Raw genomic sequence first — 26,171 nt, forward strand, 5'->3', positions numbered from 1 at the left:
CATGATAAAGGGAGACAAGTAGGAGGAGTGAGTGTGAGTGTGTGTGTGTGTGTGTGTGTGTGTGTGTGTGTGTGTGTGTGTGTGTGTGTGTGTGTGTGTGTGTGTGTGTGTGTGTGTGTGTGTGTGTGTGTGCGTGTGTGTGCGTGTGTGTGCGTGTGTGTGCGTGTGCGTGCAACCTGTAGCCACCCCTACAGTTGAGCATTAGCTCCAGGGACTCCAGAGAGATTTTGCCTCCATGTTACTCGTACCACTCGCTAGCTTTGGCACCAGGCCGCTCTGTTGCTCCACTTTCCTGCCACAACCAGTTTAGCTGAAGCTGCATTAGGATTAATCAACACCCAGACAATATGGCAAATGCTATCAATTGGGTCAGGCACTGTGCCACTATAAAAAGCGGATTTTTCCTCTTAATCCAATGAACTATGCCCATAACCTGTGACATTAGATTACAAAGCATTTGATGAGAAATAAAAGACATGAATAACCATTAAAACTGTTGCTTTGTTTTTTATCTATCAAATGGGGGAAACAGTCTGGGATTTCTGGAATTATTACAACTATTATTATCAATTTTGACAGTAAATCTAAAAAAAGGGGGTTGTTGGGTTAATACAATAATGACAAAGCAATAACATCAACAATCCTATATTTTTTCCAATATAAGTTGCTTGATTAATCTTAATTCTATTTAGTGACTTTAGATATGGAATTTGTATGAACAGCTTCACTTTGAAATTAGAAACCATTGGCTCCCCTTTCAGTGTCTATGGTAAAAACATTGAACCAGCAAAGCTCCTAATGATGGCCTCAACACCAGTGTGTGAAGAAACTAAATTTGTGAAGTTCATCGATTGGCATTTAGGTAAAAAAGACACAACATAAAGGAAGCCAATTTTAAAATTTGCATGCACCATTACAGACTCAGTTCCTCTGAGTCTGCCAGAACTGTGAAGTCAGTTGTGGCATTCAGAAGATGTGAATGCAAAAATGGGCATTTTCCTAAAATTATATTGCTAGAGAATGAACAAACACATTTTTAAAAACCCAATTCAGTGATGATAGTTTGTTAAGAGAAAACCAACACTTGTTTTTGAGAGACAATGTTGTTTTGCTGTTTTTTACCCCTCGTCATACATCTAGACATAGATATCTATCTGGGTTTCATGAGCTTGGTCTAGCTTCTCTTGCAGTCACAGTGTGGGCTGGACTTTAAGAAAGAGAGTGTGGATGTACCTAATCCATTCTTATTGAGAGTGTGAAGGTATATCACACATTTTTTGAGACTTGGTGGCTTCATTGTGAGGAGTCCATGAACAAGATGCAACATTTGTAATGATTCAAATGCCATTCATTTAGTTTATCCAATTTGACGATTAACCATTAGATGGACAAACATTCATGCTGCTATTGTCCATATACAATCATGTTACTTCCTACTGACCTTTGCACCAAATTGTACAAAAAAAAAATCTGACAATTTATTGACAATAAAGCTGACTGATCGTTGACTTTGAACCTGCAATGGAGGATATGCTCTTACAGAGGCTGTCAACTTCATCTATACAAAATATCATGTCGAATTTGTATGTAGCTAAGTGGTAGAGCACATGCTTGGCATGTATGAGGTCCTGGGTTTGATCCCCGGCATCTTCACTATAAGTCGTTTTGGATAAAAGCGTCTGCTAAATGACTGTAATGTAATCTAATGTAACATCATGCATCCTTCATACAAGCCCAGTTGTAAAATATATTGAGGGCTACATGTTTGATTAAGAAATAGCAACTGCACTGCATCCGAGCCATTTTCTCCAAAAGCATCAATCTCTTGAGAGTTTATTTCCTTCAATGGCTGGAGGCTACGTTTTCTATTGTTCCGGGGTCTCCTAAAAAGTATGGCGGGATAATTGGCACTTTATGGCGCACCATAATTTTACCATGGTGATGGCTCTCAAAATAATGGCACAAACTAAAAATGAAACAAAACAAACAAAGAAACAGAATCCAACATACAAGCATGTTCATAAAATGGTGCTACTATCTCATACACACAACGTGTGACATTGCCTTCATATTCTCAACTAGGTGAGAGTTGAGCCCATGGGTTTACTTATGGGAATATGTCATGTGCCAATATTCAAGATAAAAATACCTGTAAATGTTCAATAATGTGCTTGAAAATATGCACCTGCTGTTATAAAATGTTGAGGAAAATGATAAGGATATCGATGAGACATGCCAATGTCACACCACAGTTTGCAATGAAATGCTACAGCAACAAGAAATTATTATGGTGGAAATTCAAAAATTACATTTTTTAACTTTTAATTTATCTTATACTTCAACCACGAGGCAGTGATGCAAAGCCAGTAAACCAACAACAACCCTTGCAAAATGCCTGAAGGTCAAACACATTACTTCCTCTCATGTAAATACGGAGGATACAACAATTTTTTACATGGTGGTTGGTTATTATTCTTGTATACTAATAATGCAGCTTGGCGTTCATTCAACTTGAAATACATTTAACTTGATAAAAAATTATAATTCAACAGATGGTTAAAAAAAACTATTACCGACGCACCTTTCGAGGAAATCCCTGTAATTTTTTCAACATTTACTTTAGCCCAATTATCTAGTCTATACATTTTATGTCCATTAAGGAGCAAAAAATTACTAGCCAATTTTGAGAACAGAAATAATTACAGTCTCATCCGCACAGTTGTCACAACTGTTGAGAATTCTAGAGAGTTCATCTTTCAACTGTGTGGTTTCCTTTTATTTTTTTAAGGTTAATTTTACTTTTTCAATACACTAAGCATAGTCAAATATTGCATTATCAGAAAAAGTACTGTAATACTGTATGGTCTGGTCTGAGTTTAGGCAATACATTTTTTAATTGTTGTAGGTTTCACTTTTACTTAAGGAGACATGGCTGTTGCTTTACATTTATGTGAAGAAATTCTTAAGAGAAAAAAGTCTCCTTTGTTTCAATAGGAAGTTGGGCATACACTCAATATGTGATAAGCAACTTCAGCACACTACACTTAAGTATGACCACACGGAAGTCAAGAGGACACACAGCTAATAAAGCGGCTCATTACTTCTGAGGATAGGGGCTGCATCCATGGGTTCCCTGGCCCTGAAATTGGGCACCAAAGACTCAGAATACAATATGTTTTGCAGCACCACAGGACAATCTTGCAACCACAAACACACACACAAGTGCACAGGCAGACACACACCTCCACACACACTCACACACACACACACACACAAACAGACAGCAAAAGGGCAAACCATTAATGTCACAAAAGACATTCATGTTCAAGCTTCAGCAAACAACTCTTTCAGCAGCACAAGAACATTTGGTGGCAACAAGACGTTGCCAAGGAGAAAGAGAGAGCAAAGACATCTTTCTGTTGTATTTACACGTCACCAATTCATTCAAGCCTTTTTTTTGTTAAGATTCTCCCTTGTGAGGGCAAGACAAAATGAAGGAAGAAAAAAAACATTTAAAAGGGAAATTGAGGTGGCCACTAAAATACAAGTTTGAGAAACTGGACAATAAAGGATTGGTTGCCCTCTATTGTCACTCTGCCTGGGCACCAGACCTCAGCTGATCATCAGTGATACAGCTGAACATCTCTGCTGAGGATTTAAAAAACAAACAAACTGAAAAGTCACACACAATCACTCACTACATGAATAAATGCCTGACCAATAGGTCAAGATGGCTTATTAATAATGCATGTATACTGGAAAGAGTTTTTGTCACCATGGAAACTTGGGATTTAAGAGAACGAGGTCTGCTTTTTCCTGTCATAAAAAAAACACCCAGCTACAAAATTTGTATGTTAAGTGCTTTTTAGGGCAGATACAATATCCCTAGAACTACTGTGGTGAAAATACTCTTCTTTTGTCTATAATTCACCAATTATTAACAACCAGTTTAGACATCTTGAGTATTAAAAAAAAATCTAAATAACAACTCAAACAATATGAATGATAAATAGGTCAGCATGCAACTTAAAGAGTAACAAGCCTCAACATTTTCCGATTTTTTTCCCCATTTCACAGCAGTGAACCCTCAACCATAACCCCTATGCAAAATTTGACAAGAATCAAACACTAATCATGTTAACCAATGTGAAGTAAATGCAGTCCAAAAAACTACACCACCTTCTCTTTTATCTGAATTCCAGCATGCTGACAAAAGCACATGTGGCATTATGGATCATTTCACTGCCTAACTAACCTGGCTTCAATAATCAGCAGCTCCTCACTGTAAAGCAAGTAACTGATTTGTGGACGAATATCAAATAAGAAAAAAAAACACTTACTGAGTGTCTTGATTGTGGAAACATCATGACAGTTCCTTGTGTGATGATATCCTCTCCAGACACGGTTAACTGTGTACCCTGTGTTTTTAATGTATTTTCCCCCTTGCGTTGGTCCTTTGTCCAAAGCTAGCCCAACCTTAAAGAGGAGCTGTCCAGCGTTAGCAGCCTGACTAGCTAAAGGAAGCTAGCGACCCCTCTCCCAACAAAATGTGAAGCCGAATATAAGTGATGTACTTTGCGGTCGCTTGGGAGGTTAAAAGTCGACGTCTTGCCTCCTCGATGCGGGACCATTCAGCAATGATTTGCGAAGCCCGTATTGACTGCGGCCGGACGGGAAAACCACCATCAGTGCTGGCTCCTCGCTGGCTAGCAAGCTAATTCTTCCAAAGCTGTCACTCAAAATGATTCATCGCTATTGCGAGCTTTCCGCCTCGACACTCGAGCGGCAGCCGGGGGAGCAGAACGCGTGGAGATGAAGAAGAACGGCGTCGTGAAGAATGTGCCTGGCGAGCGGCTCACAATGCGTTTGTCCTCGGTCTCTCAGCTTGCCGTTTTTCCCATCCAGCTTCGAGGTCACTGCTGAACAAGTTCAAGGGGGAGAAGCGGCTCCAATTCTCGGAAATAACAAAATGTCTGCTGTTTAGTTGAAGTTGAATCCCACTGCACCCGACGGCGTCAAGTCACCCGAGTAAAGTTGGGAGGGGGGAAGCAACCGCGATGTCGCTCTGACGGTAGGTCAACTTGGGACGGAAGTGTTTGCAGGCCGGAGTTGGACTGAGCGTTTATCCCCTCAGTCGAGGAAACCGTGGAAATGTCAGTGGCGGCGGAGCCGGAAAGTCAGTCCACTCCTGGAGCTGGTAGGCGCGACGCTGACGAGCTGAACGCCCCCACACAGAAGCTCGGCGGATAGACGAGCCGCGTCGCCGCGCAGATCTATGCCCCGCAGTTCTATAGCAATGGCCGACTCATATCCGAGCGGCGAGCGCCCCTTGTGGACACACCTGATATCCCAGACACACTTCTACTCCAAGAGACAAACGTGTTGTTTTATATTCATTTAGGAAAAAATGTGGGATAACAAATTTCATTCAGTCATTTATCACCTATTGCTTATCCTGCTCTCAGTGACGCGGGGAAACTTGAGCGAGTCTATGCCAGCTGTCACTAGGCGAGAAGCGGGGTTCACCCCGGACCAGTTGCAGGTCAAGAAACAAGCCACATATGGAGACATGCAACCATTCACTCTCTCATTCACACGTTGGTGCAATTTTGGGTCTCCAATTAATCGCCTGAATGCGGAGAACATGCAAACTCTGCACAGAAAGGCTCCCTGTCAGAACTGAACCAAGGGCCTTCTTGCTGTGAGGCAGAAGCGCTAACCACTAGAAAACCAGAAAACAGCTTTTTGAGCTTAATCATTGCAAAGACTATATTGATTGTCTCTTCTGTTTGCTGAAGAAAGAAATATATTAAACAAGTCTAAATGACATTTTATTTTATACCTTATTTGCGATGTACAGTGTTTCTTTCCTTACATATTTACTTCCAATATCAATAATGTAGAGTTTGGTACCCTGCTACTGTTTCCCAGCCTAAAATACATCTGTTATAATCTTATTAATCTTATTATTTGTTTGCTGAGTACAGAGCATTCATGGTGAAAGACAGACACGGATTCAGAGAAATTATCATTTTTTTCCAAAACCTTCAACCACTTTCATCAAATACTTCTGTTAAGGTTTGCATTTTTCATTGGATTTTGAGATTTACCCTGCAACCTCTATTTTGATGGGAATTACATTACTCTTTGTGCAATGATACTCTTTACAGTCTTTTTTTTTTTTGGGCAATGAAACAGCCGTAAAAATTACAAGAGCTTACATTGTTTTGATATCCGATTAATGTGGTACACAAAAGAAAATGTGTTCTGATCAGCAACATTGATTTTAAAGCAGTTTCCGTGTTTAAAATTGATTTAATGCATTTTCCTCCAGTATAAGACGTCTTTTAAATACAAACACACACACACACACACACACACACACACACACACACATATATTCTAACCATTTCCAGGTTGGGTACTTAATAAATTTTACTTGGACCTTACCAACTGTTTTTCCTATGATCTTTCCTACCAGGGGTCTAAATGTCGCAGTTTGAAGATTAAAGATGAGGAAGGAATTATGATGAGGCAGAAAAACCTTCAATTTCTACCCTGGGAAAATGTATTTGATGTCTTTAAAATGTGAGTGAAATGAATATAGTTCAATCATATTTTTTGTTCGTTTTAACTATTTCAGGTGCATATATAGTAGCTCATTTTGATAGTAGTCTTAAAATCAGACTTTGCAATCACTTGTTTAATGGTACCAGTTTTGTATTTCATGTCATTGTTTTTGTTTCGTTTTTTTACAACACAAAAGGTACAGACTTTCAACAATGTTTCCAAAAAGCCCACTGTGGTTAAAAACATATTTTCCCTTCTGACAGCATCTGGTGGTAATGATATTCAAACTGGTGCAATCCAGGTCAGTGTTTGAAAAACTGGTCTGTTATATTTCACCAAGTAAAGACATAGACCCACAGCTATTTTCATTTTGTTAAAAAAAAGAAATTCAAATCATGACTTTGCTGTCAAACTTATCGATGCAGAACAATTCAGTTCCAACTACATGCTTCAGACAGTGGCTCCGTGTTCACATCTAATTCTTTGGAAACAAAATGCATTTCAAGTTGTTACTGATGTAAAATACAAATTCACTCACTTCTACATCATTGTAGGTCAGAAGTCAGATTAATAAGGGACCATAGCCTTAACTGTATAGGAACATATTTTATTCCAATTTAAAACATTTAAAGGAGAAGGCTATGAAAATTATTTCTGTGTTTAAATGAGGTTCAGGCAACAGTGGTTGAAATGAAACATAGATTTTAAAAAAGAGAAATATGGCTAAAATACTGTAAATCCATAACCATAACTCAAACCCCTTTCATAAGGGCATTGCATGAATACAGTATCGCACCCACCCACTCCCTCCCCAACCTGACATTAACATGCAATTAAAATGACATTTCTTTTTAAAAAAAGAAAGAAAGAAAAAACAGCAGTTTATCATTAATCTTAAATAGAGAATAAAACTGTCCTTTTGTTAATTAATCACATACTTAGTGTTTATTCATTTTAAAAACTGGACCATGAAATTCACAGGCCCTCTGATTTCTCACAACATTGGCACTTGTTAAGTCTGGCTTTACAAAGAAAGGGGATTGGCACACATTGTACATAATTTACATTTGGTATACTTAAAAAAAAGCAGAAAAAAAAATCAAACAAAATACATTACTTTCAGTTTGTACACCACTACACAAAGTTAATTTGAACTCTTTAAAAAGTCTTCTTAAGTGGTCCTAAAAACACGTTAAGTTGTGTCAGCTTTATAAAATAAAACAAAATGTAAAAGATTGTTTTTACTTTTCTATGCCATCCCTCTGATCAGAATGGATCTCTAGCGTAAGTAATAGCCATCAAAAGTGTACATGCATGCCTTAGAGTACCAGCAAACGCATTTTAATGGGGCATACGAGTGACAGGCCCATCATCATGGTGCGTTTCAGTGCTTTCAACCCGGGGAAATATACATAATCCAACTGAGGGGAGAAAAAAAAAAGCAACAGATATGTAAACACACAGCATATTCATTCAATCACTTGCTATTACAACCACCGAATTATTAAATTGGCCATATCAGTACCTTCACAAGTGTTTAATAATATTCAGCAAACATTTGAAAAGGGAAATCAAAATATACAAGTCGATGAGGAAGTCAGAAATATGTGGGTCAATTTACAGTCAGATCTGAATTCCTGTTGTCAATTGGCAGTGTTTTTTACCAACCAGCACAATGCAGGGGATGTAGATTTAAAAAGAGACTACAAATAAACGGAAATGGTTTTTCAAATCACTGACCAAGCTCTGTTGCTGGCTCTTATCACTGACAGTGTGACCTTCTGATTTTCACCATCGTGATTGGAGCTTTGCACCTGACAAAGAATGAAACTCAAATTTTGTCCGAAAATGAGTTTAGAAGAGTTCAGTATCAGAGCTCTGTCCAGTGGCCCCCTTCATTTGTTCATTTTCATTCATGTTTATCATCTTTGCAGGAGTTCATACATGTTCAAATATTACGCACATTTCATCTTCGGGACAATGAGATGCAGACCACATGGTCCAGAAGTGTATGGAATGTGCTTCCTGACAGCCAGAACTTACAATGAAGGTGACCACTACAGTATCTATCAAAACATCACCGAAAATATTGTCAGTTTATTCAACAGCATATCAAACTGGATATAATCTTTAATTGTACCGCCCTAAAATATAAACAAGTTGTCCTCTATTGTACTTAAGACAAATAGACAAAGGCTTTTTAAATGTTGGACCAAGCACAATAAACCCTTTACCAATACAGAGCGGGACACCAACTCCTCAAAATAAATCAAGAGCTTTGCAAAACCGACAATATCATTTACACTCTTGAAAAATATGTGGCACTTAGTATAAATGTGTATCCATCCTTCATTAATTGTTTCAAAATACACAAACTAACAAAATCATGGCTATACCAACACTATGTACACAAAAACCCATCTCAAGTGAAACACATGATCATAAATTCCCCTAAAGCTGAGCACATCAGCTGCATGAGTAAACCTTTTGGCAAGAGAATACAGAGAATGGAAGAGTTGGTAATAAAATTCTTTAGATGTCTTATCAATCCTGCCAGCTCTTTCAAAGTGCACAAAATGACCAAAATTACCAAAAGCACTCCCTTTTTACTGACTTAAAGAAATGCCTTGCCAAAGTCAAAGATGGAAACACAACCAACAAGATGGCAAGGCCAATATGAAGGACTATGCAGGAAAATGTCATTAAGCCAGTTAGACCAGCACCCAATTCATTAGAAACGGAAGATGTGCTGTTGCATGATGGGAGACCACACTTGTTACAACTTCTGCTGTTCTCTTTCTCTAAAGGCAGAAAGAATGGTGAACACACCTCCCATTGGCCTCCTTTAGTCATCTAAGTATCTATGGACTGATGCATTCTTCCCACACTAAACCTGGTCATCAACATCTACAGGATGTCAACACATTCTTGATTTAAAGCACCCCCGTTAATTGACTGCACCTTTTGCTCTACGCCATTCATAGATTCCTTCCATTCTACAGCAGCTGCTAGTAGTAGCCCTTGTGATGATAGTTATGAAAACTTACCTGAATTACAGAGTGAGGACAAATATAGCCATCTATAAACTTTCAGCTTTATGGAATATTTTAACATCAGGCAAGAGACAGAATATGGGATTGGTACCAATAGCCAACACGCATCTGTAAAAATTACAAAAATGCAAGAATCCTCAAACAGTTAAATATTTAACCACTATTTTTTTAAACGTTTTCATTTTTCAATTTGCATAAAGCATGAACTTGAAATGGAAACAATGTTTTCCATTGTCAAGCATTTAAACAGAACTGCGACAACTAAATATATGAAGACTCTTTAGAAAGATAGAACACTTGTCCATAAAATAGTTTTGATATTTTACAGCAGTATAAAATCTCCTGCCTCCGTGGTTGGAAAATCTTTTGAGTTGAAATTAAGGAGACTGAATCCAAGTCTTATTTACCGTATCAACAATACATAAATCTGATTGATAAATTAGACATACAAAAAAAGAACTATTTACTCTCTAGACGTTCATTAAAGTTTATCAAACATAAGCCAAATATAAGTATAGTTGATTACAGACAGAAAGCCATTTTGGTGATCAAGTCCAACGCTGGACTTTTATTTAGTCTACCATGGACTATTGCACTGTACTGATCTTGTATCGCAATTTACATGTGCCCAGGAAGATTCTTCTCACCACTGATGGAAACTAAGAAAATAAATCACAGTACTTTGTGAAATGTGATACAGGTAACCGTTGATAGCAACCAATGCCACATAATTAGATATTTGCCATCAACAGCTAAATCATTCTAAATCATGGTTTGGATTGTTGCAGCACACCTTTTGTAGCGTAATCCTTGCTTTCTGATCTACATGAGTGATGAACAGGATACTGGCATCATTCTTCTATGTATATAAAAGTACTTCCGAATTTAGTAATGTGATACAAACGGTGGGGTTGATGCGCAGTACATAAATACTGGCAATGCTGTTCATTGAAACACTTGTAACATGAGGGGCAATATGAAAAGACTGTATTTAGGCATTCTGGAGGGTTAGAATTCCTTGAGTAGTCATCTTAAAATCAACGTATTTTGAGAAGCACTGTAGGAATAATGTAACAGATTGTGGATTCAACTGTGTCTTGCCCGCACACTGCCTAAGTAGCATGAAAACTTTATTTACATTCAACACACCTTGTGGGCTCTGATTTGGGCTTGGGTGAAAAATATTTTGGTATCTTGATGTTTCCGAGCACTGCCCTGATAATAGATTCCTATAGTGATTGTAATTAGTCATCATTTGAAGATGACCCATGTCCAGGTCTGTTTCCTGTCCTCCTTCCGCCATGTTTTGTACTATATAACGTGTATGGGTTAAATAAGAAGGGTGAGAGCCCTTTGTCCATAAAAGTTTGTCTACTCAGGGACAGGCCACTAACCCACCTTGAACGCATAAGCAACAGTGATAATATAGAGTAAAGAAAAAATTGCGTTAGAAATATCCGAGGCAAAAGAAAGAGAAACAACAGGTACTCCACATCTGAATACGACCAAGAGAGTGGGGGTCAAAGGGTTTAGCACAAATGGGGGGAGTGTTATATTTGGGTAGTTTATGTGTGTTGGTGCAAGAGAAGATATTTTTAAAACCATAAAAGAGATAAACAAGTGAAATTAAAAAGGCAGACAAACCAATAACTGGGAAGGTAAATGCACAAGAGACACAACATTGATAGTTGGTCTGATTTGTATAAAGCAATGCTTATCTCTTGGAGCAGCGATGTTTCATGCTGATGTAAAGGTTTTTATGAGTGGATCCTGCATTGTGTGTTGGGTTGCAGGCCTCTTGCTCGCTCTTTTTTTCCTCCTGTTCCATATTTTGGCTTCACACCAGGTTATATTCTTTGAGGTTCAGCTGCAAGATAGTGTCTTTGACCGCAGCAAAGACAAAGCGGATGTTCTCTGTGTCAGTGGCGCATGTGAAGTGGGAGTAGATGATCTTGTCACTGTCTGGATTCAAGTCCACAAACATCTTCAAGATAAACTCTCGGCCTGCTTGGGGATCACGCTGGGGACCTGGAAAATAGATAGAATATAATTATTTAAACTCTGGCCTTAAATGATTTCAGAATTATTATGCTGCCGTCTGTAATAGTGGTCGAAAGACGATCATCTTATTACTGACATCCTAAAAAAGTACTGAGTTAAAAAATAGGTTTTAACAACTTAATCACGAATTATTTATAAAAAATATTTTTCAAACTGATTGGGATGACTTGCTTGTCATCATTTCATTGTATAGGAGCACAAGACTTCAAGTTGAATCAATCAAGGTTTTAAGTTGGTATTGTAGTTTAGCAATATAGCCTCAAGATGTCAGTCTAAAACCAGGCATGTTTGAGATATATGCTTTCCTTACCATACAAAGTAAACAACGCAACTGATGCCTGTGGAGATTTCAGACATTGACAGATGGAAGATTATGTTATAAAAGAGAGAAAATTTAACAGTCGAATTACCATCAAACTCTGGGAAGTAGTCAACCAGGTGAGAATACAGTATCTTTTCCTCAAGCAGGTCCTTCTTGTTGAGGAAGAGGATAACAGAGGAATTCTGAAACCAAGGATATGTGATGATGGTCCGGAACAGAGCTTTGCTCTCCTCCATACGATTCTAAACATTCAAGAGGATAAAGGGTGGGTGAGTAAAAAGAAGATCTTCTGTACACCCTTGAAATGAATAGAAACAACAGGCGGTTCAAATCTTGATTAATATATTCAATACAGCAGGCTCAACCAAGTTATTGTGTTTTGACCAAATTTACAGTTAATACAGACAAAATATACGCTATTTAAAAAAAGGACAACCTTTAACAGACACATTTCTTAAGATTGTGGCCAAACACTCAACTAAGGATATACATATCAGTCTTATGTACTTTTTGGTTAGTTGTAATCACGCCAAATTCACTATTGGCCTCTAGGTGTTTATAGACTGTCTCCAGGGCCTCTGTGCTTAGGTGGGGATAGATTCAGGCACAATCTTTAGGGGTTTTTCCCTGTTTATTCTCTTAGTTTGCTGTGACACAAGAGAGTTTTTTCCCTATTGTTTTTAAGTTGTTTTTCACTGCATTGGCCTATGAGACCACAAGTCTTTTCTATTTTACTTTTACTGAAGTTGTTATACTTTTACTTATTCTGTTTATGGACATTCATTTGAAATTTTAAAATGGTTAAAATTAAGCCTTTACTGTCATTTGTCACTTGAAACCATAACAGAAGTATGTTTTGTAGTAACAGACGAGAAACTTTCCGGATAGTTAAAATGATCCAAACATTGCTTTTCTTGTGAGGTCGGACTAATTTTATGAATGCAAAATTGGCACAAGCATGTTCTGAAACTGCACAATTTACCCAAACTAGACAACCAAGTAAACATTTGAAGAGGACTTGGAAATGAATTAAATTTAAACAAGTAAAAGCTGAGATCTGGTATCAAATTTGAATCTTTTTCCTGCTTCTGACTTCAACTCAAGGCCAGCACCCCCTCTCAACTGTTTAATATCTGCAAGTCACATTATGATCCTGGCCATACCTGGCCAGATGGCGTCAAAGACATTAAAACAAGGCTACCATGTTAAGTCTGCAGGATTCAAAAATCTGCCTTGAGCTTGTCAACAATGGAGGATAATCATGGCAGACAGCAATACCTCAATACTGCCCACTCTCTTCAGCCATCAACTTTTTAGGAACAGACCTTAGGTCAATCAAAGTTACCTAGTGCAGAATGTGACCACATGCACACTAATAAGAGGAAAGGAACATGAAAAAAAGAAACCGCTTGAAAGAAAATTATTTTCCCATGACAAAGCGTTCAGTTGAAGTCAAATCTTGGCAAGACCAGTGCAGATTAAAACACAGCACAAATACACTTTTACCAGAGTGGATTTACTGTTATCATGATAAACTTGCCCTGGTGAACAGGAGATATAGTAAGTCAACCTGTCAGCAGGATCTGTTTTACAAAACCCCACTGTCATATGACCAGATCAGAGAAAGGGTTTGTTGTCAGACGAGTGGAGATCATGCAGGGGTAAATCACATTAGCTTTATTTTTGGTAATTCTATCTGATGAAGCAGAGGAGGCATGGTCCACAGCATTGACAGGAAACATTTACAGATGCTTGTACAAATTTGACTAAAAACTGTTCAAATTCCTCCACAACATCTAATTTATCAAGTATCTATGATTTGTAAATGCTCTTCGTTAACACAAACAGAATTTAGTTGACATGGTATAGCAACCACATTTGACTGCAATACTATTAAAATGATCTTCTTCAGGACTACTTAATTCCCAAACCATTTTTAAGGTAAATTTCACTGTATGTGGATTTCGTCAGGTCACTGTTAACAGACAGGGGAGGTCATGTGTCCAAAAATTCCTCTGAGTCAAACTGTTCATGGTTATTACCAACCAATAAAATGTGACTAATGAGACGTGTCTCTTTGACTATTACGGTCACAAAATCTTCCATCTATCTTATGAAAAAACTTCATACAGATTACCCCTTCTTGAGTATTTGGTGGCATGTTGTCAGTCTCTGTCATAGTCTTTCAGGAATTGTGGTGAACCACAGGAGTTGGCTGGGAGCACTTGTTCTTTACGTACCAGAGCAAACAGCACAGTAGTTTCAAAATGAAAAAAGTAGGAGTAATTCATTGATGCCAAATTTACCACTTGAAAGTGCTGTTGTCATGAATCAATATCTTATATTTAGAGTTGGTTTTCTCTGATTTACTTGAAAGTTCAATCCTGATTTAAATAATGTGATAGCGTAGCAGCATCATGTCGACACACATCTTGCTGTGTTGAAATGAGCTGAGGAATCTTCATACCTTTAAAATACACCAATACCATGAAATTACTGAAGTTACTATAAAATTGTGCTGCTTTAATTGCAAACATGTTCAGGTAAATCACATGCGAATACCAAAGTGATCAGTATTAGTGAATTCATTTCAAAGATTCAATTAGGGCTGGTAGGGTATGCTACAATAAGACAAATGAGAAAAATTACATGCACAGAATGGGTTTAGATTTTAAATAAAATATTTGTCTCACCTCATTGTCTGACTCCACCAGAACCTGGTCGTACTCGCTGAGGGCCACCAAAAACATGATAGAGGTGACATTCTCAAAGCAGTGGATCCATTTTCTCCTCTCTGATCTCTGACCCCCCACATCCACCATCCTGAATGTGACACGATTTGATAAAATGGAGTATGTGAAATGATCATAAAGGCAAAAAAGCAAAAAGCTTTCAACAGTTTGTAATGCTTTAAATAGGTACTATACAGACATGCATTTCAACTGATGGCATACAAAATGTATCAGTCATTTTTAAGACAAAGTTTTGATAACATGACTGCAATCCAACCAAAGTTTGTAAAACACCTATGCCCCCAAATCAAGCAATTCAATTTAATTAGTAATTAACTCAACATTTTGAAACAGAATCCCCAGGGAGGAAACCCTGAAGTGATCCAGCTGATGACATGACAGCAGCCAAAGAAATGGGTCACTTCAGGACAGGAGGATGATTTTCATGCAAGAAATTTATCAGAGCCATTCATCTTGCAAAATGCATTTTCTCTTTTTTCAATCTTTGATAAAATAAGCTTTGTACTGAGTGGGGAAGGCTGCGAATATTTCAGTCAGTGGTGCATTCCTGTTACCACCTAAGTAACATAATATCTCAGAGAATAGGACTAGAATAAATATTTGCAAAAAAATTGCAACATTAATTGCAAAGGACAGAACAAACTTTTCTTTAAGGTGAGCCAAATTAACAATTAAGTGGTACATATAAGGTCTTATAGTGTTCCATAATGAATTTGATTTGAATCAGCAATATGTAGGTCAAGCTGAACGAGCCAATCACCATCAACTCTGTGTGTTAAACGATTTTAGAAGATGCAGCAGGAGAGTGTAATTTGCATGCCGGGTAATCTAAAACCCACATTTGGAATTAATTTGGATTTTGGTCTGAAGACGGCAGGAGTTACAATCCAAGAACTATATCCCTAGTCATATGAGAAATAGATATTATTCATTTGAGCCTGCGTGATTTTGAGAGGGAATATTCCAATGTCATTTTTGGCCAGTAGTGACAGTAATAGTCATTGTATACACACTGGATACTACCCATCATTCCCTCAAATTTGATGCAATGAAGTCTATTTCGAAAACAAATTAATAAAAATGCCAATTGTATTCTAAAGGACAAGGATACAGTGCAAAACAATGGGTTCCGAGCACAAGGGAATGACTGAAAAAAGATTAAGAAACCAGGATAGACAAAACAGACCAGTCAGACAATCAGAGTGGAACCACTTTGGAATGCAAGAAGACAGAAAATGTCTAAACCAGCCCCTGTATAGAATGATATGTGGGTTTTGATTTCGGGGTAGAAGACCTGGATCAGCTTTTGCATAAAATGATTTTATATTTTCCCTTTCCCAAATAGATGAAATTAAAGAGAGGCAGAAAAGAGATCGCTGGATTTATTTAAGTTGCCTGATGTTCATTTTTGAAGACCATACAAATGACTTCATCACGATATAAACATTCTGCCTATAAATCTCACAGAGTGAAAGGCTATAGATTACATAGATATCACCTTATACTCAATATCATTTTGGTTTGATCACACATAATAAATCTCAGAGTCTGCCTATCTGAGGGTGGGCATTGATAAATGAAGTATTCCTAAGGAGCTGGCCTAAAATAAAACTCCTTCACATCAACAACATTTTTTTTTTTTGTTCTGGCAGGGATGAGTGACCTACTTAGTATGATAAGCTCTCCTATACTGGATAAGCCAAGTGAAATGACATTTTCTGTGACTTCAAAAGCCAATTAAAAGAGACGGAAGCACGCCTTAATGAAAATGTCTCCCGATGAAAGGCCGCCTTGTTACGACTAAAGGCTGACAACTGCAAGCACAAGCTGCACAATCCCACATGTGCTTCTTAATATCCACACATTGAGTTGAGGAGCTTCCAATCTGGCATCATGGCTGCCTCATGCTTTATTAGAGGACCATTACAACACAGATTTATTCGCAACTAATACAACTAAATAGCCATTATCTTCAGGGGAAAAAACAATTAACACCTCTTCTCCAGCTCTTGTTTGTATTTTTGAGAGCATTTAGTGATTCAACATCAGCATCACAGCTTAGCAGATAGGAGCCTATCAGCTAGCTGCAGCAAGGCTGCTGGGAACCTCTTCAGCACAGCCACACTGTAAGCAGTTATTTTAGCTTTGCCAAGCGTAGGAGGGGGCTGACATGATGGCTTCCTATCGATTTGCACCCTTCTGTAATCAGTCTTATTCACTTTCTGTTCTGTTATAGTGAGCTGAGAAGAAATAGAAGCTGCTCTGTATATTTGTAGCAACACTCAAGCTTGTTTCAGTGTCTTGAATGGCTGTGAAATTTGGCATGTGTGTGCACAGATGCACATACATGCACATGTAAAAAACTGCTTTTTGTGAGCATCATACTAGTGGAAGAGTGCAGCTTGGGAATCTTTGTGAAGAATTCACATTCTGTTGTTTACACAATTCACTTTCAGTAATAATCAGTTCAATATCAAACTTTCCTCAAGCCTCATTCCTTCCTCATTAAATTGCATGTTTTTCCAGCCAACAGCTAAAGACAAAAAACAGAAAATCTCCCAGGACATACTGTGCTATGAATCTGATGATTTTGGTTTAATAACCTGCCTAATAGTGACATTTGTGCACGTATTACAATGATAACGAAAGGCTTCTATGGGGACTACATGCTCTAGATAAGGCTGACATACTAACCTACACTACTGAGAACCTTCAGACATTGAAATGGAGACCTGATGAGTATGGAGTGAATGCTAGAGTTTGTCAATGTAGTGTGATTCTTCTTCTACCTGAAAATGATGCTTTGCAAGTCGAAAGGGTATTCTATAATCCCAGTGGTTGGGATTCGAACCCTAAGCACATCCTGTTGAGTTGGTAGATAGGAGGATTCAGCAATGCGATCCAGATCACTTAGATAGCTGGAAAAAGGAAGCACAACAACAGAAAAAGAGGGAGGAAAGAGAAAGTGAAGCATAATAGCAGATACAGTATACACCATCCAAAAGCAAGTGGATCCATCCAGATGTAACCAAGGGAAACTATTCGCAAGAGTTATGAGGGGATTAGGCAGAGTTTTGTTCCAGTGCCCACAAACAATCTCAGAAATTTTGCCTCATCCTTGATGGCATGTCTCAAGACACAAAACAATCCTCGACTATATCCTGTTTCTCGTCAATATCAATTGAATCTGATCAAAATATTCATATATTCAATTACTTAGGCATTGTGTAAGTTGCTTAGAGTAAACAAATTTGTAATTCAGATTATGTTAAATATGAAACTCAGTGTTTAAGATGTGACTTTTGATTACTTTTTTTTTAATCTTTGGGAGTCTAACAGAGTAGTGGCTGAGGTAATGAGGATGACAGCTTCGAGTAGCAGAATGTAAAAGAAAGACAGAATGATTTTGCAGCTAATCTTGTTGAACGGATTGCAATGTTTTGAGGATGTACCATCAGGGATGTGTTTAAGTGCTGAGCAAGGTTGTGCAGTACAAGGCAGGTGTGGAGATCGCGGCATCGACGAGTTTCAAACTGGCTGACAACTGTCGTCCAGCCAGCCAACTAGACACAGCAGCACTTGACAGCAGTACCTGAAGATAATATTCTCCAGGTCAAATGGATACTCAATGATTCCGGTGGTGGGCACTCGAACCCGCAGCACATCCTGCTGAGTGGGCACGTACCCCGATGATGCTATTCGTTCTAAATCAGTAAGGTAACTGGAAGGGGAGGAACACGTGACAGACATGCATATATAGGCAAAATCTGTCAGTTGTGTGAGACTACATGCTTTTATCTTTTGTTGCAAAATGACAAAAACGCAACTCAAATAAATATAAACGGACATACAATAATGCAAAAGGTAATCTGTTATTTAAGTAAAAAAAAAAAAAAAAAAAAATCAGGATCTGCATTAGACCAACAACGATATCAGGACATTTACCATGTTTTAAATGTATGTCCAATATGTGTTGACAGCTCCTAGAGATATGCAGGGTGTTCCTTAATGCACAAACATTTGTCACTAATTGTCACTGTGTTGCTGCTATTTGCTCTCCAATCAATATTATTCTCAAAGTGACTGATGACTAAATTAACAATTAATTCATTTTGCAAAGGCAACTGAAACATTAAAAAGCATACTGGTAACCATAGATTATCTTGACAACCATGTCTTCTCAAATAATGCACCTGTAACAGTTGGGCAGAATGCGTCATTTGCCATATAATGTCACTTGAATAAATATCACTGAACAGCAGACTGAACCCAAATCACTGTGAGAACATCTAACTTTCCTTCAAGTGGCTGCTTGCACCCTGCATATCCAGAGGTAATGGCAACATATCCAAGCAACAAACTCTAAAATAGGAATAAGAATATGCCATTTCAAATGACATCAATAACCTGCAAAATTTGGTGGGTATAAATATCAATATCTCCCTTTAATATAGTTTTAAAATGTTTTCCTAATATTATTGTTAGTCATTTCTGCTTGGATCACCATCTATTTCTGCTGTTGAGTGTAGTCTCACACAACCAGAGAAAGAGAGACATATTTTCTACTTATACATACAAATCCAGAATTAGTCATTTATGTATATACACATCGTTAACATACTATTTGGTTGAGTCAGAAAGTTGGTACTCTCTTCTGCGATCATAGGCCTGCTGGATGCCGGGGTCAGTCCATAACATCTTTATAGCACTGATGTATGGCTGATCAAATGACGACACTTTTTCCACATCTACCTCGCGCACCAGCTGGGCATTATTCTAGGAGAGAAACAACCGAAATCCTAACTTTAGCAATAGTGTTTCAAGCCAGGAACTTGTGCAAATGAAAATGTATGATGAAAGACAATTGAATGACAGTGGGTAATAAATAACATGAGGATATACCTATTGAAAGTATGATTTTAAACACAAACATTGAAAATTACAACCATGATACGATTGTTTACCTTGTTCTCTTCGTACTTGAACGGGATCTTTAGGGTCTCAGTCGCACGGATCATGGCCTGCATTGAGGTGAAAATATTTTGGTAGACTAGTTTGGTGAAGCCCTTCTTATCCTCATCTGTGTAGCCTGACCCATGGATTATTCTCATCTGCTTGATGAAAGTGCTCTTGCCACTCTCTCCAGTACCTGAGGAGAGAAGATACTGGATGTAAGCTGACAACCTATGATGCATCGCAAATGGGTACATGAGTTTAAGACAGTGTGGACAGTCTTTGTCCTACTCTATGCAGGACAATTTAATCTGTAAAAGCAAAACTAATCTGTCTCAAACAATGTGAATCACAATTTAACATTTAAATTAATTCTTTTTTCATCCGCATTAAAAGACAACTCTGTATGGTCTTCCTAACAGTAACCTGTATTAGGTCAACATGTGTGATCAACATTTCCACTTAAGATACTTGAGATACATGCTGCTACTTATAGTCTACTCAAACTTGAAAAAAAAGAAAAAATATTGCAAAGGTATAATCAGTGAAGCTCAAGGACTTTGAAGAAACAAAGCTATTATTCCTAAATTAGTCCTAGTACATTATAGTTTCCATTTTTGAGATGTTCCAGAGATACAGATTTCAAAAGAAATAATTGAACTGAAAGATATCTAAAAAGCAAAATGCCTCTTGCCATTGCCTTGAGACAAAAATACCAAAAATACAACAAAAGATAATAGCCTGGGAACATCTGTTTGTCAATCGCCCAATGTCATCTGGAATTTGCTGGAATCCCTCCCTGCAATAGGTAAGCAACATAAGCATAAAAGATAATGAATGGAAGAACAGATGGAAGGACCTTTGTAAACTGATGAATCATAAATCAAGTTTATTTCACTTTTCTTCTGGACAGCAAGTTATTTCACTAAGTTCTTGAACTAGTCCACTAGGACTATCTTCACCTGGGCCTTATGTTTAGAAATAAAATGACCCAAAATAAACAACTGCATGGTATACAGTGGATAAGAGATATTACAAAGGTAGTAATCAAACTATTGGACGCTGACAATGTTCTTAAATCTAGTTTTTTATGCTTAGTACAAAAGGGCAGTATTAAAACATGAATAGTTCTAGCTACCTTACAACATTGTAACCTAGTGGTAATGAGTCAAAACAATTTTGGAAAGTGGCAGTTGGTTCCAATTTAGAACAGGTACCAAATGTCTGGTACTGTGTAATGCCAACCAAATAAATAAATAAAGTTGGTTGTACTTAATGGTTCCTTAACGTGACACCCCATACTAGTATGTTACATATCAACAGGATAGACAGGATAGCCCCTCCCCTGTACATGTTTAGACAATATCAGTATGGCCCCTATGACTTGACATGAAGGGTTTTATAGTAATTTCAGAAAAGTACCATGGATCTCCAGTTCAAAGTTGTCTATTTTGTTACGGCAGTCGAAAACTGTGTAGATATTTGCGCTGTTATTTAAAAGAAATTAATTGTACCAAAAGTTTTTTGGAAAAGATTTTCCAATGTAAGGGTGCCCACGTTAAATACTGATATACTAATAAAAACTAACAAATGTGATCATCAGCCAGTCTTTTCCTGAGGCTGCATCTTACAGGACCAACAATTGGAAAATCATACAATGAACTAAAGGAAGTTCTGTGTTCTGGTTCACTTCTTAGTAGAAATATCCAGTTTCAACATTTTGCTCTCAACTAATATATGACAAGCCACAGCTTTTTAGTTTTACTCTTTTTCTATTTAAACATATTTAGATAAAATTAAAATATTTATTTTGTGAAAGGTTCAGTTCATGCTTTACATCTTAGTCTGGAAAATCAGCAAGAACTATGATAACTTAAATCATAGTAAACCCATGCTGTGTTTCAGCTCAAGATAAATATACATGAACAGAAGATAATGTTGAAGAAAGAAATGCACTGGTCTTGATCCCACACAAAAAAGGCAGAATGTCCTGGCCTGGGGCTTAAGAAATGTGAGCTACCATATAACTAACAAATTTGCTATGAGAGGGTCAAAATCAGACATACATGACAATTATCTACAGGTTCAAGTGTGTTCAAGCCCTTATCCATCCACTTCTCATGTCATCTTGGTTCCTGTGTTCTAACATTTGCAATCGAACACAATGTAAGCATTGTTTTGGCTATGGTTTCCAGAGGTCAGAGTCTGGATAAGTGGATCAGCTAAGATTAACTACATGAGGGCTGCCTGGCTCAGCTCAACTCAAGACCATTTCTTAATTTTTCACTAAGACCGGCCCAATGGAGAGTCTACATCATGAAGATGAATGTTTATTTTCAAATGTGAGAAACACGCAGAAAGCATCCACAGCCAGTATAGGAAATAAAATACAATTGTGACCAGCATTCTCTGTCAAATTAAAGAGCTGGAGCTTTAAAGGACATTTTTAAACTGTTGGGGTTTTTCAAGATGTTTTGAGGGCACATTTAATTGAATACAAATTAACAAATCAAGCTGCTGCCCAGAACGTAGATTATGTGTATGTTAAAACACTACCTTGTGTCAATATACAGTAGCTACTATAGCTACTATACAGTAGCTAAAAAACAAAACAAAAAAACAAGCAATTTTATTTATATCTGTTTGATCACGTATGATGTACTTTATGGATGACAGAAATTTCTAAATGTTCACACTTACATTCTAACACCTTTCATTTATAAAGGGATAAGTCAGACATTTTAAAAAAGGAAGTCTTGAGCAATGTAAATGAACCTGCCTGTACTGATAATATATGGGAAAAAGGAAAAGGTAGTGTTCTGTCATTTCATTGACATTAACAAAATGTATTGATACTCCAATTGATATACAGAGGGAAGAGCAAGTATTTGATACACTGCTGATTTTTCAGCTTTTTCCACTAACAGAGCATGTAAATTTAATTTTAATCAGGTACTCTTCAGCTGTGAGCGATGGAATCTAAAAACAAAAATCCAGAAACACATAATCTGATTTAAGTAATTAATTTGCATTTTATTGCACGAGTATTTGATACATCAGGAAAAAAAAAGAATTTACTGATATTTGGTACAGAAAGCTTTGTTTGAAAATAGAGAGATCAGACGTTTCCTGTAGTACTTGACCAGGTTTGCACACACTACAGCAGGGATACAATATGGACTTTCAGCCTCCTCCAAAGATTTTCTATTGAGATCAGGTCGGGAGACTGGCTAGGCCACTCCAGGACACAATGCAAAGTACTACAACAGTTCGCCTGTTAACCATATCTAACACGGTCAGCAGATGGATGAAATATAGAAATTTGAAAGAAAAGAAAATAATACTCTTCATTTTTTGAGAAAGGAGTCTCAACCTTTATCAGGATGTTTTTGCCCTTACCCTCTCTCTAATTTCCAATGTTGTCCACAATGGAATTTTCAGCAGAATATTTAATTTGCAAACAAGCTACATGTCTTGGCAATAATGGCATGGCAAGCTAATTAATCAGCATGAAAGTATAAATCCTGAATACTGGTCATTAACATCACAGGATCATCCAGATGAGAAGGCAGGTTAACCAAGGTTCAAGGTATACTTTCTCTATCTTATTACATAAATCCATCTCTTTCTGCATTTTCTGCAGAGCAATCCTCTTTCCCACAGTTCCATCACTGGCATTCCTTTCAACATGGTCAAGTTTTCCACTGCTGATCTTCCAATCCACCCGTCTCTTCAAGGCTGTATAGTACTGATAGCCACAAGACAGTTCCAAATTAGACCAGATGAGATAAAGCTTGTTGCCAGGCACCTAGCGGTGCATTTGAAATTTGCTTCTGCTTAACTGCTAAATGAGGTTACCCTAACATATATGTACATGGTCTGTAAAACTTGTTGAAACAAACACACATTCTCTTTCCTTAGTACATTATTTTTCAATATCAATAATTCAAATATCAATTTTGTTGTTTTGGTTTGTTTGGTGACCATATTTAAAATTCTAATCACAATCTCATCCTCTGCAATTGTCTTGCTTGAAGCCTATCTTTTCTGAAGCAGTCAAGAAAGTGGTTGTAGCCGATGTAAAATATTTAGACACGACTGTATATAGTGGCAAAACACTCTGGGCTTGTGGCTGCAGATCTTTACAGCTGCCCTACTGAATCCATGATAAAAGGCAGGAAGCATCTGTGGTTTTTCACACGATTTACGCCAAATTCTAACCATAACACATAACCATCACAGTAGAACTCAAAACTCATCAGACCAAGCAACATTTTTCTAATCCTTTTTCGTCCAGTTTGGCAACCCTGTACAAAATATAACCTCTGTTTCCTATTCTTAGCTGACTGGTGTAACAGTCAGTGTGGCCATCCAATATTACAACCCATCTGGTTTAAAGATTGAATAGGTAGTGTATTAAGATAGACATATTCATACTTTGGTTGTAACAACAAAATATTTTGAGGGACTGCAGGTCTTTCTTTTATCTCAGACTGGACATTCTCCTCTGACCACTAGCATTAACCATGCATTTTTTTGTCCGGAGAACTGCCACTCGCTGAAAAGTTTCTTTTTTTGACCAGTCTCTGTAAGACCAAGAGGTAGTTGTGCATGAAAATTCCAGTAGATCAGCAGTTTCTGAATAAATAGTCAAACCAGCTTGTCTGGCACCAACAAACATGCCACGTTGAAAGTGCCTCAAATCATCTCACTTTCCTATTCTGATGCTTGGCTTGAATTTTAGGAGGTTGTCCTGACCATATCTTCATTCCAAAGTGAACCAAGTTGCTACAAAGTGAGTTTGCATGAACAAGCAGTTGGACTAAAGTACCAAATACAGTGGCCCGTAAGTTTGTGTGTGTATATTTATATATATATATATATATATATATTTATACACACACACGCATATACATAAGTACAATATATGGCCAAAGGTATTCGCTCACCCATCCAAATAATCAGAATCAGGTGTTCAAATCACTTCCAGGGCCACAGGTATATAAAATCAAGCACCTAGGCATGCAGACTGTTTTTACAAACATTTGTGAAATATTGGGTCGCTCTCAGGAGCTCAGCGAATTCCAGCGTGGAACTTTGATGGGATGCCACCTGTGCAAAAAATCCAGTCGTGAAATGTCCTCGTTCCTTAATATATTGCACACTCAAGTGTCAGCTGTATTATAAGAACATGGTAGGGTTTGGGAACAACAGCAACACAGCCATGAAGGGGTGGGCCACGTAAATTGACAGAGCGGGGTCAGCGGATGTTGAGGCGCATCCTGCGAAGAGTTCGCCAACTCAGTGCAAAGAGGTCAATCGCTGAAGACCTCCATGTGGCCTTCAGATTAGCTCAAGAACAGTGCGCCTAGAGATTCATAGAATGGGTTTCCATGGCCGAGCAGCTGCATCCAAGCAACACATCACCAAGTGCAATGAAAAGCTTCTGATGCAGTGGTGTAAAGCACGCCGCCACTGGACTCTAGAGCAGTGGAGACGCATTCTCTGGAGTGAGAAATTGTGCTTCTCCATCTGGAAATCTGATGGGCGAATCTGGGTTTGGCAGTTGCCAGGAAACGGTACTTGTCTGACTGCATTGTGCCAAATATCAAGTTGGTGGAGAGGGGCGAGGGGGTATGGTGTGGGGTTGTTTTTCAGTGTAGTTAGTACTGTGTAAGTTCAAGTGTAAGGAACTCTAAAAGCTTCAGTATACCAAGACATTTAGGACAACTCCATGCGCCCAACTTTGTGAGAACAGCTTGGAGCTGGCCCCTTCCTTTTCCAACATGACTGTGCACCGGTGCACAAAGCAAGGACCATAAAGACATGGATGACAGTGTCTGGTGTGGATGAGGTTGACTGGCCTGCAACCCGATAGAACACCTTTGGGATGAATTCAAGCGGAGACAGAAAGACAGGCTTTCTCATCCAACATCAGTGTGTAACATCACAAATGCACTTCTGGAAGAATGGTCAAGCATTCCCATAAACACATGAGACACACATTCATATATACATATATATATATATATATATATATATATATATATATATATATATATATATATATATATATATATATATACACACACACACACACACACACACACATATAAACACATATATATATATACACACATATATATAAATATATATATATATATATATGCACACACACATATATATTTGTATACCCACGTACACACACACGCGTATATATATATATATATATATATATACATATATATACTTATCCATATGTATGTATAAGTGTATATATATGTATAAGTTTATATATGTATAAGTGTATATAACAGATATATATATATATATATCTTATATATATATATATATATCTTTTACATATACTTATACATCCACTGGAGCTGATAAAGGCATTTCTCTGATTGTTTGAGAAAGATGAAAAACACAGTGTAATTTCCTCTTGAAAATGACAGG

At 37.7% G+C, this 26,171-nt stretch overlaps 2 protein-coding genes across 5 annotated transcripts in view; both read right to left on the reverse strand.

Annotated features, from left to right (window-relative positions):
- Positions 1 to 5,232, reverse strand: part of tle5 (TLE family member 5, transcriptional modulator) — a 39,875-nt gene extending 34,643 nt beyond the window's left edge. The window contains exon 1 of one of the 2 annotated variants that reach the window (XM_086161555.1): positions 4,341 to 5,232. In XM_086161555.1, coding sequence (XP_086017681.1) covers positions 4,341 to 4,367 — 27 coding nt within the window. In that variant the 5' untranslated portion in view covers positions 4,368 to 5,232. The remainder of the gene's footprint in view (positions 1 to 4,340) is intronic. The other variant, XM_086161556.1, reaches the window with a different exon arrangement.
- Positions 5,233 to 9,804: 4,572 nt separating this feature from the next.
- LOC147225871 (guanine nucleotide-binding protein G(q) subunit alpha) overlaps positions 9,805 to 26,171 on the reverse strand; it is a 34,044-nt gene continuing 17,677 nt past the window's right edge. The window contains exons 2-8 of one of the 3 annotated variants that reach the window (XM_086161381.1): positions 19,724 to 19,908; positions 19,381 to 19,535; positions 18,352 to 18,480; positions 17,549 to 17,677; positions 14,700 to 14,829; positions 12,095 to 12,248; positions 9,805 to 11,651 (exon numbers count right to left, since the gene is read on the reverse strand). In XM_086161381.1, the coding sequence (XP_086017507.1) occupies positions 11,461 to 11,651; positions 12,095 to 12,248; positions 14,700 to 14,829; positions 17,549 to 17,677; positions 18,352 to 18,480; positions 19,381 to 19,535; positions 19,724 to 19,908 (1,073 nt within the window). In that variant the 3' untranslated portion in view covers positions 9,805 to 11,460. The remainder of the gene's footprint in view (positions 11,652 to 12,094; positions 12,249 to 14,699; positions 14,830 to 17,548; positions 17,678 to 18,351; positions 18,481 to 19,380; positions 19,536 to 19,723; positions 19,909 to 26,171) is intronic. The other 2 variants (XM_086161379.1, XM_086161380.1) reach the window with 2 other exon arrangements.

The sequence above is a fragment of the Fistularia commersonii genome, chromosome 16 (assembly GCF_037954325.1).
Source record: "Fistularia commersonii isolate RoL2024-O1a breed Wild chromosome 16, RoL_Fcom_v1.0, whole genome shotgun sequence".
Lineage (NCBI taxonomy): Eukaryota > Metazoa > Chordata > Actinopteri > Syngnathiformes > Fistulariidae > Fistularia > Fistularia commersonii.